The sequence below is a fragment of the Plectropomus leopardus genome, chromosome 10 (assembly GCF_026936395.1).
Source record: "Plectropomus leopardus strain MGB_pleo_1.0 chromosome 10, ASM2693639v1, whole genome shotgun sequence".
NCBI classification, from domain to species: domain Eukaryota; kingdom Metazoa; phylum Chordata; class Actinopteri; order Perciformes; family Serranidae; genus Plectropomus; species Plectropomus leopardus.
The window spans coordinates 36890014-36905844 of NC_142185.1; the positions used below are offsets into that span (position 1 = coordinate 36890014).

The window sequence follows — 15831 nt, forward strand, 5'->3', positions numbered from 1 at the left end:
ACATCTGCAGAGGTGAAAGTAACTTCTTTAGACTTCTACAGACGACTTTGTGTCTCATCCGGCCGCTCGCGCTGAGCTCTCATTATTATTACCAGGGGCAGATGTAATGTTTTGGGGGCCCGGGGCCACCAGCACATGAGCTTATTTTCAGCCTTTCTCTAACTGTGAATGTCGGCAGGCTGTCGGCAGCTATAGGAGAAGTAGGCCGACTCAAAAGTTTTTAATTCCTGAGTAAAATGATTAACAGCACAGAAGTTTGACAGAAGCTGAAGTCAGAGTCCTGCAGTCAGGAGAGGTTGGACTATTATCAGCACAATGTGCTTCAATTTACCTGAAGTCTGTCTCAGATGGAGCTTTTCATTTTTATATAATGCTGGAAAGTTTAATAAATAATAATAAATCATATGTTTATTACACTCCAACACACCATGGTCACATGACACTGTGTCAGTGAACTATGAGGACAAAAAACAAACCACAGAAAAAAGAGCAAAAAGCAAAATAATCGTTCATTGATCGTAATCAAAGTAAAATGTTCAATAATGGTGATATTGATTTTAGGTTTGAGGCTCGGACCTTCGCTGGGAGGACATTTTAGTACCTGGACCTCTGTGAGTTTTAGTAGAATAGGTCCTCCAGCTGGTGATGCTGCTCTACAGTATATTTGTCATGTTCAATGTCTGACAGAGAATAAATATTTAAACCAACATTAACCTGATGATATCTTCATATCTCACTGAGGAGTCAAAGGGGACATTTGATTTGACAAGTGATCTGATGTATATCGTGATACATATTGATATCGACTGATATGAAAAAAAATATCGCGTTAAGTGTTATTCCATATCACCCAGCTCTACTCTGTCCTATTGACTAGAGCTACAGATTTCTGAGTTGTTCTTCTGTTAACAAGAACAACTTTAACAACGAACAAATAAGAAAGTAAAAGCATTCACTTTATTAATTGAACTTTGTAGACTGTTATTGCTAATTGGTTTTATTTAAATCAGTCAAACAAACACCAACAGTCGTGTTGTTGTGAAGAGGCTGCAGTTGTGTTCATGTGTTTAATTGCTCTCAAAGGACCAAAGAGATAAATAATGACCTGCTGACCACCTGACACAGCGACTCTGACTGATACTGATACTGACTTTGGTTCTTAGTACAAAGTGTTTTGATGTGTTTGTAATAATGAAGCGTGCTGTATCTCCTGTTTCTGATCCCAGACGTCCTCCGAGGCCACCACACTGTGACCGCTGGGTCATAATTAGCTGTTTGTATGAAGTGGCTGCAGTCAGGCCGCTCCCCTGACAGCAGGCTGCACGCTAATGACACTCATTACAGTATCGTTACATCAGCCGCCGGCCCCTGCACGCTGCACGATGCTGTTATCCACATAAACTGCAGCGCACTAATTAGACACACACACACACACACACACACACACACACACACACACTAAAAAACAATCCATGACATCACTCTTAAGTTTGACTCTCTGTTGCTTTAGTCACCACATTCTCACCTCCTGTAAGACTTTGAAAGTTACGGGTCACTTAAAGGGAAACTTTGCTGATTTTCAACCAGCCGGTAGTTTGAGCAACAGCCCAAACAACCACATTTTCCAGATTTCTAAAAAATTTAGTCATACAGCAAGTACTTACATTTCAATTTTCCCCAAATCTGCATGACAACACACCTTCAACATCACTGAAAATATTACTCCGCCACTTCTTCAGCACTGTTTGCAGTAATGAAAGGATTCATGACAACGAGCATTTCAGAGCAGTATCATAATGTTCTGACAAAACAATGTGAAAAAAACTCCCCAAAATCACTGAGTTACAGCTCAAATTACGAAAAGTAACAGCCAATTCACTGATGGTGTAAACTATAAACCAGCATGTTCTCAAGAGACATTTTATAAAGACAGAAACTGACATGAAACAGCAAAACTAACTGCAAACTAAAAACTACTCAGTCCGGCAGGCATGATGGGAAATATAGGCCGAGTGATCGGGGCCGCAGTGAAAACGCTTTTAAAAGGCTAGACACCATCAAGAAGCAGAGTGAAGCAGAATATTTTGGAAATGTTGATACATCTTTTAATTTTGACCATCGCTAAAACATCAACACGAGTCAGACTTGACAGGGACTAGAAAACGTGTCTGCAGGTCGTTACTGAGGTTGATTTTTTTGTTGTTCTTTTTTTTTTTTTTTTTTTTTTTTTTAATTTTTTATTATTGTGTAATATGACATTACAGTGACAATACAGGACAGACAGAAAACAGGTGTGAACAACAAACAGCAACAGATTTTGTGTGTGTGTGTGTGTGTGTGTGTGTGCGTGTGTGTGTGTGTGTGTGTGTGTGTGTGTGTGTGTGTGTGTGTGATTTGAGAGTAAGAAAGACAGTAATATATAATATAATAGTAGTAATAAATATTATAATCGTCAGACATGGAGATGGAGATGAGTATACAGAAGGAAAAAATAAATACATAAAGAATATAACATAAGTAATAGCTACAACAATAATAATAATAATAATATGAATAATAAGGATAATAATAATAATAATAATAATAGAAATAACAATAATAATATTAATAATAATAATGAGAGTGGAAGAGAAGGGAGGAAAAGGGTGGGGGGGTCTTTATGAGATGAGATGTGATGCGTCATGTCCCTACCCACCCACACATGACCAGCCTGCAGCCCCCAACACCCTGGACCCCCCAACCCCCACGTGCCCTGGACTGTATGTGGCACAACGCCTTACCCTATGTCTAGATGTATATGTAGTCTTTACCATTATTTATTTTTTTTTAATCCAATGTATTTATTAATCTATTTTATTTATTTATTTGTATATTAATTTATGTATATATATATATATATATATATATATATATATATATTTAATTTAATTTATTTTATTTTATTTTATTTTATTATTTATTTATTTATTTATTAATTGTTTTTTTTGGGGTTTTTTGTTTTTTAATTATTTATTTATTTATTTATTTTTTAATTTTAATGAGATAGTCTTTTAAGTGGTATGTGGTGCATTAAAACCGAGGAGATGGGTTGTTATGAACTGACATTGTGTCCCCTTTCCTCTACCTAAACTAGTGTGTTGTGCATTAAAAAAAAGGTGATGTGCCACCTGAAAACAGTCCAGAGCGGGGGATTTTGGGTGGGGTGGGGTGGAGGGGACCACAGGCCGTGGCCCAGCAAGCGTGACCCAGCAGGGACCAGAGTAGTAATTAGTAAGTATAAATAAATAAATAAATATATATATATAAGTATAGTAAGTAAGTATATAAGTTTCTAAATATTAATAAATGTTAATCATGTGAATCATAATAGTTATAGTAATAACGATAGTTGTATCAATTACCCCCCCCACCCCCCCACCCCAAATAAATAAATAAATAAATAAATAGATAAATAAACAAACAAATATATAAATATTGATCACAATGAATGGGAGTGAAGGTTACAGAGGCTGTAGTAATTGATGTAATAATAGCTTGTTGTAGGTGATGATTGTAAGAAAGTGATGAATGGTTGCCAGATAGTGTCATGATTATTGTCGGAGGAGTTTGTATTTTCTAAGGAGATATAACAGTTTGTAAATATGTGTCCAGTGGTTATTGGTCGTCAGGCAGAAGAAGAAAGATAAAAATAAATAAACATATGCATTGGTGGTAATTACTAAGGATGGGAATGAAGGTGTCAGAGATCTGGGGCGGATGATGTGACTGGTTTGTGGCAGGTTATGATTGTAAAAAAGTGATGAATGATAGCCAGGTAGGGTTATGATCATTGTCAGAGGAGTTTGTACTTTCTAAAGAGATGTAGTCTGTGAGCAGGTTTTTCCAGTGTGTGATGTGTATGGAGTTCCGAGACTTCCAGTTCATGAGGATAGTTTTCTTGGCGACAGTCAGCGCCACTAGAAGTAAACGGGTGTGTGTGTTGTCAAGTTTTAATGTGGATACGTCTCCTAATAAACAGAGGGAAGGGGAAAGTGGGATGTGGCAGCCCATAATCTGGGATAAAGTTTCTGTGATGTTTCTCCAGAAGCGGTGAACAGGTGTGCAGTGCCAGGTTGCATGAATGTAGGTGTCAGTGCATTTTAGTGAGCAGTGTGAACAGTTTCCAGAGGCTGAGAAGCCCATTTTTTGCATTTTGTGTCCAGTCAGATGAGTTCTATGGAGGATTTTGTATTGTATGAGTTGTAAATTGGCATTTGTTGTCATGAAGAAAATGTTCTGGCAGATTTGGGGCCAGAAGTCAGCATCAGGAGTAATGGAGAGATCAGTTTCCCATTTTTCTGAAGGTATGGAGGGTGATGTATCGGCCTGTGATAACAATTTGTATATTTTAGATAAGAGTTTTTTTGAGGAAGAGATGTTAATGAATGTAGAGGCTGAGGGGGGGAGGTCTAAGTTTATATTCTTGTTTTTCATTGTTGATTGGATGGATGATGAAACCTGTAGATATTGTAGAAATTGATGGCTCCTGATGCCGAACTTCTGGACCAGGAGGGGAAATGGAACCAGGATGTTATTGTTGAAGATATGTTTGAGGTGAGTAATCCCCTTGTCTACCCAAGTGCTGAAATATAGTGATTGTTTATTGCTGATGAAGTCCGGGTTATGCCAGATCGGGGTGAAAAGTGAAGGTGCCAGAGTGGAGTTAGTAATGTTGTAGAGTTTCCACCAGGCTGTCAGAGCTGATGATATTGTGGGGTTTTGGAAACAGGGGTGTTTTTTGATAGTTTGACTGAGGAATGGTAAATCTGAGATATGGATGTCTTTGCTAACTGTTTGTTCTATGTCTAACCAAATGCTATCTGACTGAGTGGGGTGGGTCCATTTGTAGATGTATTGAAGTTGATTTGCTAATGAATAATATTGAAAATTTGGAGCATTGAGTCCGCCTAATCTTTTTGATTTTTGAAGAGTGGCCAGTTTAATTCGTGGGGGTTTATTTTTCCAGTAAAATTTGTTGATGGATGAATCGAGCGAATTTTTTTTTGTTGTTCCTGTCACAACGTCATTATAACGTGCTGCTGGTTTTAACCCCTTAGGGACTGTTCGTCTCATTTCAGTCTCTTTTCTTCTTCCTGTTGTGATAACTGTGTGTGTGTTGATGCATGTGTCCTAAATGTAGTCCAGATTGTGTATTTGAGTGTAATCAGTGAATTTGCAGCTCAGCTCCTACAATAAGTCTAAAATACACTGTGGAAACTAAATAGTTACATTCAGACTGTTCAGGTCCAAAAATGCTCCATTGAAACCCATTCAAACTGACATTTTTGATCCCACAGCCATCAGAGCAGAAAAACAGGACTTGTATTATTTCTGGGTGTCATTCTGGGCTTTTGACTCTGAATTTGACATTTTGACTATTTTCCACCTGATGAGGCCATTTTGACCATATTTGGCATATGGAGGAAATACATGCTATTTCCACTAGGTGACCTGTCACAGTCAATGTAGCTGCTGATCACTGACATATCCCAGACTGTCAGCAGAAAAACAAAAAAAAAAAAACAAAAACAGAAAATAGATACTTCATTTTATTGTTTTTTCCATCTAAAAAATAGTGGCATCATGACAAAAACCTGGCTTTAAAGAGTTACAATTCTGAAAACTTAATAGTTACGGTGACAGAGACTGCTGCTGCTTAAAGGAATAAACTCAATGAAAGTAGAAAATCATATTAATGTATAATATTTTTTAAAGGCTGATTTTGAAAAGTGCATTTGGGCACAGAGCAATACGAGTGTGTTAAAGTGTGTTAAAGGGTTAAATTCAGAAGCAGTGAATATTTACCAAAAAAACCCATTAATATAACATAATATCAGTTTGAAAATATCTCGTCTTTGTACTGTTGGTCAAAAAAGGATTTGCAAATCATTGTGTTCTCATTTTATTCATGTGTAACATAGTGTTGGTTGTACATTAACACCTGTGAAAAGTGCGAAACCCAAACACAGAACGATGAAATAATTGAACTTCTATTTCAGCTGCTACAGTGTGTAAAATGTGCCACAATAACATTTCGAGCAGTGGAGAGGAACAAAAGACAGCACCAGTGTCATTTTTTGTACTTTAATCCTTTTATTGGTTTAAAATATGCATTGCTAAATCCCGATCAAACAACAAAAGACAGATGAGTAAAATGCAGACGTGCTCCTCTGTTTAAACTTAAAACATTATCCATCAGCATTTAAACATTTAAAATGTTTTAAATGTTTGTGACCATTATACATTTCAGACAAAGCAAATAAGCAACTTCAGCAAAATAAAATGTATAAATGTGAAAAGCTCTGCAGAAAAATAACTCAAATGCTTCAAAATGTTCCTAATCATAACATTACAACTACTCTTTTTAAATTTGCTGTGTTTTTGAGTAAATTAAATATCATCAACACTGACTCATGCTCTGTAAAAAAGCAGGAGATATTTGTGGAAGTAGCTAATACTGAAAATAAAGGGCTGTAGATTTGTTTGAACTACAACATAAAGAACATATTATTGAGGCCTGAGATTACACGTTTAAAATAAAGAAATAAATAAATGTGATGTGATATGTTAACAGCAACAAAAAAAACAAATTCAAAATAAACATTTTCTTATGTTTAAGGTGAATGTTACCCAGACTTTAAGAAAAACATTCTGGGAACCAAAAAAAAAAACCCAAAAAAACTTGCCATTGTAAACATTACTAAAACATTGCATTATACCATTTTCAGAGCGTTTTCAGAACCAAAATTTGCTGACTACGTCTCCTCTGGCAGGTCCTTCCAAAGCCTGGCAAAGCCACAGTCACCTCTAGTTTTAAACCTTGACATTGTATATGTGCATGTATGTGCATGTGTGTGCATGTATGTGCATGTGTGTGCATGTATGTGCATGTGTGTGCATGTATGTGCATGTCTGTGCATGTGTGTGCATGTGTGTGCATGTATGTGCATGTATGTGCATGTATGTGCATGTAGTATATGTGATACAAGATTCAAGATCAACGAGTTGCCTTGAGTGGTGATAATCTGCTATGTTATATTTGTTTGAAATGAAAGATGATGATGCTCTATCCAGAAAAATCAGTCGTAAACTTTTCATATTAGGGTGATTTGACCTGACACAACAACTTCTCGATGTGTTTAGAAATTTCCTTCATTTTCAGTCCGTATATAATTGGATTAAAGAGAGGATGATACAAAACCACTTGTAAAGTCATTATCAAACGTGCTGTTTTTGGAATATCTGATCCTATTCGAACCACAATGACATCATAAGCAACAAAACAGGAAAAGCTTGTTAAAACCAGCAGGTGAGGCACACAGGTATGTGCAGCTTTGGTCCTCACTTCTCTATTACTGCGATATGAGATTATAAGGATCCTTGTGTATGTAAAAAGTATAAACAGTACAGGGAGAACGGCGACGTTGAACAACATGACCACACCGTACAGAGATAGTGCTTTTGATTGCACACAATAAAGATAATTAATTGTGTTGTTACAAAAAATCCCTCTTAAAGTAAAGCGACAGAGTCTGCTATTAGCATTTAGGACAACTGCTCCTGTCGTCTCACAAGCTGGAACGAGCCACGATAAAACCAGGAAGACACCGACTGTTGCTTTCCTCATGACAGTCGCATATTGCAGAGGTTTACATATAGCCACATACCTGTCATAGGCCATGGCTGCCAACAAGGCAAACTCAGAGTACATCAGAGTGTAATATACTGCACCCTGAAAATAACACACTTGATATGTTATGACCTGTTTTTCAGATAAAAAGTCAATCAGAAGCTTTGGGTAGATGTTGGTGCTGAAGAGGACAGAGTTAATCGACAAAGCAGCGATGAAAATGTACATGGGCTCATGGAGGGATTGGTGAATGCAGACAAGACTCACAATGAGGGAATTACAGCAGATAACGAGAATATATACTGTAAACAAGATCACAAAATAAACATATCTGTATTTCTGCACCTCCACATGCCCATCAAATGTTATATATGTTACATTTAAATCCATTAATGTTCCTAAACTTTAAAATGCTCATCAGTAATGCAGGCAGATGGTATAACGAGCTCTCATGAACAATAACAGACAAACAAAGTGTTTTCTTTTTTGAAGACTGCAGTCACATGTTACCTGTATGGATCTGTCCTGTTAGTTCACAGACACCAAAGTGCCAGGACGGACAGAGTTTGAGTTTGTGGGATGTTTTTATCAGTTCCCTAATCCTCCATGGATCTCATTAAACTCTCCACCATGTAACAACTCCAGCAAACTCAGGAGTCCTGAACCCTTAGGTGCTGTTTGACCTCTTGAATGGATGGGGTCCTCTAAATGCACATTTTCACACTTTTATCATTAGACTTGACTTTACAACCATCATCTGAAGCATTTTTCCCAGGAACAGGCGAGTTAGGTCGAGAGCCTTCACATTAAAGGCCGGTGGCGGAAAAAGGTGTATTGTTGCGGACGCAGGTGAAAGAAATTTCAGAAACTGAATATTGAAAAATTGAAGAAAGAGAAAAGGATCAGAACTTTGCTGTTTGGATGCTTATAAATTTCAGGTGTGCCAACGCCATTGCCACTTGTTGGTGCGAAATGCATTATGGGATACATGGCTGTCCAAAGACCACACAAGTCATGTCCCAAAGCATCCTGGATTAATCAGGCGAAGCAAGACCACATCTGCTCGTTTGTAATTTGATTTGTAACAGCACTTGGGCTGCGACTGATTCAACAGTCCACAACACAAATACTGTCAGGACCGCAGACTGAGAAACACCTTATTTCCCAAAGTCCTCTACTTTTTCGCACCTTTGATAGAAAATCTGACGATTCAATCACCGTTGGTCACTGTGGCATGAGACCCATCCATGTCACCACGCTAAGTAAGGCTGCGACAACAAATCGATAAAATCGATTAGAACTGATTATAATCGATTAACAAATGAGTTGGCAATGAATAAAATCATCGAATTGTTGCGTTGTGCGATGATTACATCACTCGCCGGTGTTTTGAAGAGGCATGGAGGAGGCAGAGAGGACGTTTCGTACAAAAACTCTAAAAAGTTTAGGAGCACTTCACGTTATTCAAAACAAGGAAGTGTGTTAGCTGCAAACATGCAAAAGTGACAAGGCGTGGCACAGGAGCATGATGATTATGATGTATCTAAAAAAGTTGTAAAAAGCTGTTGTAAAAGCTGTCAACATTTATTTTTTGAATTGTTTTATATTTGATTTTATAGTTATTTGTAATTTAATATTATTTTGACGACTCAGGGATGTTAAAGCAACGGCCTTTTTGCACTGTTGTCAATGATAATCTGTTTTTGATCAAAGTGATGGGAGAAAAAAATGCTTTTTTTGCTGATTTTATTTTTTTATTCTTTATTTTTTTTAAATCTGATTAATTGATTAATCGAAAAAATAACTGACCAATTAATCAATTATCAAAATAATCATTAGTTGCAGCCCTAAAGCTAAGACAACAGAATATCTCAGCAGGAGCAGAGTTTAGCACACACAGGATGAAGTAGACACAAAGTTTGCAAACTTATTTTTCAAGCAACAAGGAGAACTAATCAAGTTAGTGCTCTGTGTCTTTAAGGACGCAGAGCGACCAGGTTCTTCTGATCTGCACAGTCTCAAACATGCCCAGTCACCCATCATGCCACCTCTTGGCTAAAAAGGTGTGCTTTCTGGTATCCAAGCACTCAAAGACCACTAACAACAACAATATTACACATTATTTATGGACCGCTTTTCAAGGTACTCAAAGACACTTTATTAAAGTCAAAAAAGATCATAAAATTAAGGGGGTTATGTCAATCTTACATGTAACACACAGCCAAGGTATGCTGTTAAAATTATTATGTAATTATTAATATAATGCTTACACAGAGAAGTCCAGAATGTGCACAAGAAAGTACAGTATACAGTGTTTATTATGAGTGCTGCAATTAAAACAGTTAATATTAATTAAGTGTGTATGAAGTGTTAAGGCACAACAACAACAAGATAAAATGCAATGAAAACACCAAATATCAAAGCAAAGCAGTGAAAAATGACAAGATGAAACTAATGACGAAAGTGAGCAGACTTTTAAAAAAAAAGTCGGGGCCTGCTTCTTCTCTGTGCTGTTAAACAGAAGAAGAAATCAGTATTGATAACACAAGTTAATCTTGACCTGACAGAACAACTGCTTCAGATGTTTAGAAATTTCTTTCATTTTCAGACCATATATGATCGGATTTACAAGTGGATGATACAAAATCAGTTGAAAAGTCATTATTAAACCTAAAGGTTTTGGAATATCAGATTCCAGTCTAACTATAATTATATCATATGTGCACAGCAAGGAAAAGTTTATCAAAACCAACATGTGAGGTAAACAGGTCTCTGCAGCTTTTCTCCTGACTTCTCTGCAGCTTCGATAGGTTATTGTGAATATTCTTATGTATGTAAAAAGTACAAAGAGCATCGGAAACAGTGCGACATTTAGCAAAATGACCACACCATATATAGACTGTGCTCTTGAACTGACACAATGAAGTTTGAAAACTGAGTTATTGCAATAAATTGCCGTCAAAATATACCGGCAGAGTTTTCTGTTAACATTTATCACTGCTGAAGGCACAAGCTCACCAGCAGGCAGAATCCAAGCTAAAGCCAGAAAGATACAGACAGTTCTTTTTGTCATGACATTCGAATATTGCAGAGGTTTGCATATAGACACATACCTGTCATAAGCCATGGCTGCCAACAGTAAGAACTCTGAACCTCCTAAAGCATAAAACACAAAACCCTGAAAGAGACATGCTGCATAAGATATGACCTGTTTTTCAGATAAAAAGTCAATCAAAAGCTTTGGGTAGACTGCAGTGCTGAAAAGGACAGAGTTAATTAGCAAAGCTGCAATGAAAATGTACATCGGCTCATGAAGGGTTCGGTTAATCACAATAAGGTACACAATAGTAGAATTACTGCAGATTATTAGAATATATGCTATAAACATGATCACAAAGTACAGAAATCTGTACTTGTGAACTTCCACATGACCGCCCAGAGTTATATATGTTACATTGAATTCTTCATCCATTGAGATGGTCAATAAAATTAAAATTAATCAAACAGGCATTTAGTATTAAGAACATACTGAACTAACGATTGAGTAAAGAAGTCTGTCTTTGACCATTTACATTGAACATTTAATCTGTTTGAATGTCTGCATTCACTGTTACCTGAATTCAAAATGCAGTCTAAACCAGTTCACCTGTTTATTCCTCTTTTTATCAGACTGCTTCATCCTCCATGGATCTCATTACATTTTTTTGACCAAAGGAGACAACAACACGTGACCATTCATCCATGTTAGCAAGCAACCTAACAAGCAAAATTAGCCAACTAACACCACAATATCACCAATTTCACATAACAGTGTTTTACCAAATGTAAGGATTATTTTTATCAGCACTTGGAGGAAATAAAATTATGGTATAAAGCACTGCATTTGAGTTTTTGAACTTCCTGCCTAAACCCCTGTTGCCCGTTCCTGCTGACATCTTTCCCAGACACCAATGGGCCATCTGTGGCTATGTCCATCCGTGGCGATGTCTGGCCCAAACCCTAATCAGCAATATCTGCCAACATCCAACCTTGACTCTAGTCGGCCATCGCTGCCGACAGCCTTCTATAACCGCAGGTGCCTCTTCCTGCTCACATCCTGCCTTAACACCAGCTGCCCGTCCTTGGCAACATCCTGCCTACATGCTAGTCAACTGTGCCTGCTGACATTGTGCTTAAACCCTACCAGGTTATACTTGACGATGTGCCGTCTAAACTCCAATCAGCAGTATTTGATGACATCATCCCTAAACCCCAGTCAGCCATACTTGGGGACGACCTGACTAAACCTTAGTCAACCTAATCAGTAATATCTGCCATTGTCCTGCCTAAGACTGAGTGATCCATTCCTGGCAATGCCCTGCCTAAACCCTAATCAGCAATATCCACCAACATCCTGCCTAAATCCCATGCGGCCATCGCTGCTGATACCCTGCATAAGCTCCAGGTTCCTGTTCCTGTTGCTACCCTGCCTTAACACCAAATGGCCAACTGTGGCCATGTCCGGCCTAAACCCTAATCAGCAATATCTGCCAACGTCCTGCCTAAACCCAAGTCAGCCATTCCTGCCGACATCCTGCCTAAACCCTAATCAGTAATATCTGCCAATGTCCTTCCTAAACCAGAGTGATCTCCTGTAGGCATCCTGCCTAAACCCTGGTCAGCAACATCTGCCAACATCGAAACTACACCCAGTCGACCATCTTTGGCGATGTCTCTACTAGACCCAAGAAAGCCGGAAAGAGGAGAAGTTATGGACTCAAATGACGTTACACAATAGCGGTACAGCACATGTGCAGTGAAATCTGGTCAACAGTTTCCCAGCCTTATTGGTTGATTGCCAGAAACTGCAAACCAGATTTTACTGCTCATGTGCTGTCCCCAGTTGTGTGACTTCTCCTCTTCCACCCTCTTTGCCTAAACTCCAGTCAACCATTCTTGGTGATGTCCTGCCTGAACCTTAGTCAGTCTACCACCGCCCTGCCTAATCTCCAGCTGGATAATCCTTGCGCCTGGCCGTGGACCTGAAGGAGTTCTGATGTCGATTAGAAAGACAAAAAGACACATTCAAAACAAAAAAAGATAGAGAAAATTGCCAGAACACTATATTCATAATCCAAATTATGACAGAAAAACTATATATATTTACTTTTTCAGCACTTTCTGCAGGTCTGCAGAAAGTGCTGCAGACCTGCAGCACTTTTCTTTTCTATGCGCATTTGCAGGTTATTTTCTTGTAACTTTACGAACTTTGTGCTATTTTTGGGACATTTCTTGTTAAGTTACTCAGTGCCCTATTCCTGTGTTTTTGAAAGAAATCAAGCCAATTTTCTCAGGTATCAAAGGATTCATGTCTATGTATTTATTTTTACACTTTGCACATACTTTGACATTGAGTTCAAACAATGTTGTGATTTCAGGCCTCTGGAGTTTGATGAAGTTCCTTTTATACTACTACTTCTACTTTAGAGGTAAGTTTAATGAGATCCTCAGAGGGTGATGCAATATCATAAAAACTTTCCGGACTCAAACAGTTGAAAATAAACACACACTGAGTGTAACTGAAGGTGACATATCTGTGAACAAGGATGACACTCGGCAAAGCTTGGATGTTGGTATTATAATGAAATGGAGAATTTGGATGTGCCTTACATTACTTTACTTTTTATTTTAGACAACACTGATGGATGATGAGCTTAATGGCACATACATAACTCTTGACGGGCATGTGGAAGTGCACAAATACAGATATGCTTATTTTTTTATCATGTTTACAGCGTATATTCTCATAATCTGCTTTAATTACACCATTGTGTACCTTATCTGGACACACAAGAGCCTCCACGAGCCAATGTATATATTCATTGCAGCTTTGCTACTGAATTCTGTTCTTTTCAGCACTGCTATGTACCCAAAGTTGTTAATTGATTATTTATCTGAAACACAGATCATATCATACTCTGCCTGTCTCTTTCAATTTTTTCTATGCTACACTTTATGTGGTACAGAGTTCTTACTGTTGGCAGCCATGGCTTACGACAGGTATGTATCTATATGTAAACCTCTGCAATACACAACTATCATGACAAAAACAACTGTGAATATCTTACTGGTTTTAGCTTGGATTCTGCCTGCTTGTCAGACTGCAGTCCCAGTGATACTAAGTGCTGATGTGAAACTCTGCAATTTAACTTTAAAAGGAATTTTTTGTAACAATTCAATTTACAGTCTCCACTGTGTGATCTCAAAAGCACGGTCTGTATATGGTTATGTTGCTCTGTTAAACTTTGCGCTTTTCCCTATGCTCTTCATACTTTTTACATACACCAGGATACTTGTAATATCATATAAAAGTTCTAGAGAAGTCCGAGCAAAAGCTGTACAGACTTGTTTACCTCATCTGCTGGTTTTAATCAGCTTTTCTTGTTTGTGTGCTTATGATGTTATTATAGTTCGACTGGGATCTGATTTTCCAAAAACTGTACGCTTAATAATGACTTTACAAACTGTTTTGTACCATCCTCTCTTCAACCCTATTATATATGGACTAAAAATGAAAGAAATTTCTAAACACTTGAAGAGGTTGTTCTGTCAAGCCAAACTGATCTAATGCATTAAAAGTGATGGTTCAGTTATTATAATGTTAGTGATTCTAGAGTGCCGTCATTCCTTCCATTATATTAATGCAAAGATGTCAATGTTCTGATCTTTGGCAGGTATTGAATTTAAGTGATTCAATGCTGTAAAAATCCTTTTCAGTATTTGTCATGGAAATAGTAAAGTGTATCTTCATTTTGAGTTGGGCAGTCATGGGCTATCCAGCATTTCACTGTGAATGGCATCACCCAAGGCTTTGTCCATTTGTGTCAACATTTTGTTTGTTAAGTTTAGGATTCCTGTTGAAATCAGTGGGTATTGCTGGTTTCAACAGGAAGACAATTAAGCTGCTTTTGTAACTATAATTATTATTAGACAGATTTAAGTGTCATGAAGTAGTAAATCTAACTGAGCCTATGATAGTTTTGGCAGGAAAATACCATATTATATTAATATAGGAGCCCATGTTTCAAACTGACAGTAAGTGCAGGATCTGGAGAAAGTTTGGCCCTTTTAGATAAATAATCGTTGGTGTGAGAAATAAGCTCCATGTACAAATTTATAATAATTACACTGACGATTAGGGCCATAAAAGAAACCGAATGATCACTCCTCTTTATCAATTCAAATCTACTGCTGGGAGCTGAATGTTGTTTGTCGAAACAGTGTTCGAACTACAAATAATGCCTTGTGGTTGTATACCTCTGCATCTCCCCTTTCCCGGCAGCACAGAAGATCTCTACTATCAACACATTTTACAGATTAACAGATTTTTATTAATTAACAGATCAACACATTTTACCAAATGTCCCCTCTTCTTTACCTGAGAAATAACGCTGAGTAACGACCAGAAAAAAAATATGATGTATCTTTTTGATATAAAACATTTGTGCAAAATTTTGGAATAATTACCATTTAATTCTTGAGTTATGGCCAAACATGTTTTGGGAGGTCACAATGACCTTTGGCCATCCAAATGTACTCAGTTGACCACTGAGTCTTAGTAAACATTTGTGCCAAATTTGAAGACACCCCCTCGAGGTGTTCCTAGGATGCCATGTTCAAAAGAAAAAGCAAGACGAAAGGTCATGGTGACCATGACCTTTGACCACCAAAATCTAACCAGCTCATTTTTGAGTCTATACGAAAGTTAATGCCAAATTTAAAGAAATTCCCTCTAGGTGTTCTTGAGATACCTTGTCCACAACAATGTGTGGACATACAGACAACTGGAGAAAATACTGCCTCCAGGCTCAGCTATCGCCCATGCGAAGGCATTAGAAAATCCCTTAAGGTGTTCTTGAGATACGTGTTTACAAGAGACAGGCGCGGTCACAGTGACTTTGACCTTTGACCCATGACCACCAAGTTATTCAGTTCATTATTGAGTCCAAGAGGATGTGTGTGCCAAATCTGAAGACTTTACCTCAGAGTGTTCTATAGATATTGCCTTTAGAGGAATGACCTCTTAATGGCTCTGAATGAGAAGATGGGTGCATAAAATTCTCCCTACCATATGCAGACACATTACCCAGAAAGCCTCTGCGTAACTGACACTACTTGCATGG

The 15831-nt window shown here is 37.7% G+C and overlaps 3 protein-coding genes across 3 annotated transcripts; 1 reads left to right on the top strand and 2 right to left on the bottom strand.

Moving 5' to 3' along the window:
* Positions 1-6922: 6922 nt before the first annotated feature.
* On the bottom strand, positions 6923-8059 carry LOC121939285 (olfactory receptor 2AT4-like). The gene has a single exon (XM_042482348.2). The coding sequence runs from the start codon at positions 8057-8059 to the stop codon at positions 7139-7141; it is 921 nt and encodes a 306-aa protein (XP_042338282.2). The 3' UTR covers positions 6923-7138.
* A 2140-nt stretch (positions 8060-10199) lies between these two features.
* LOC121963879 (olfactory receptor 51E1-like) lies at positions 10200-11141 on the bottom strand. The gene has a single exon (XM_042514119.2). It carries the CDS (start codon positions 11139-11141, stop codon positions 10200-10202), a length of 942 nt encoding a protein of 313 aa, XP_042370053.2.
* Positions 11142-13346: 2205 nt separating this feature from the next.
* Positions 13347-14276, top strand: LOC121963880 (olfactory receptor 51E1-like). Its single transcript, XM_042514120.2, has one exon. It carries the CDS (start codon positions 13350-13352, stop codon positions 14274-14276), a length of 927 nt encoding a protein of 308 aa, XP_042370054.2. The 5' UTR covers positions 13347-13349.
* The last annotated feature ends 1555 nt before the right edge of the window (positions 14277-15831 follow it).

Excerpts from the sequence above, each read along its gene's own strand:
- LOC121939285 (XM_042482348.2), bottom strand. The coding sequence starts at position 8,059 with ATGGATTTAAATGTAACATATATAACATTTGATGGGCATGTGGAGGTG.
- LOC121963879 (XM_042514119.2), bottom strand. The coding sequence starts at position 11,141 with ATGGATGAAGAATTCAATGTAACATATATAACTCTGGGCGGTCATGTG.
- LOC121963880 (XM_042514120.2), top strand. The coding sequence starts at position 13,350 with ATGGATGATGAGCTTAATGGCACATACATAACTCTTGACGGGCATGTG.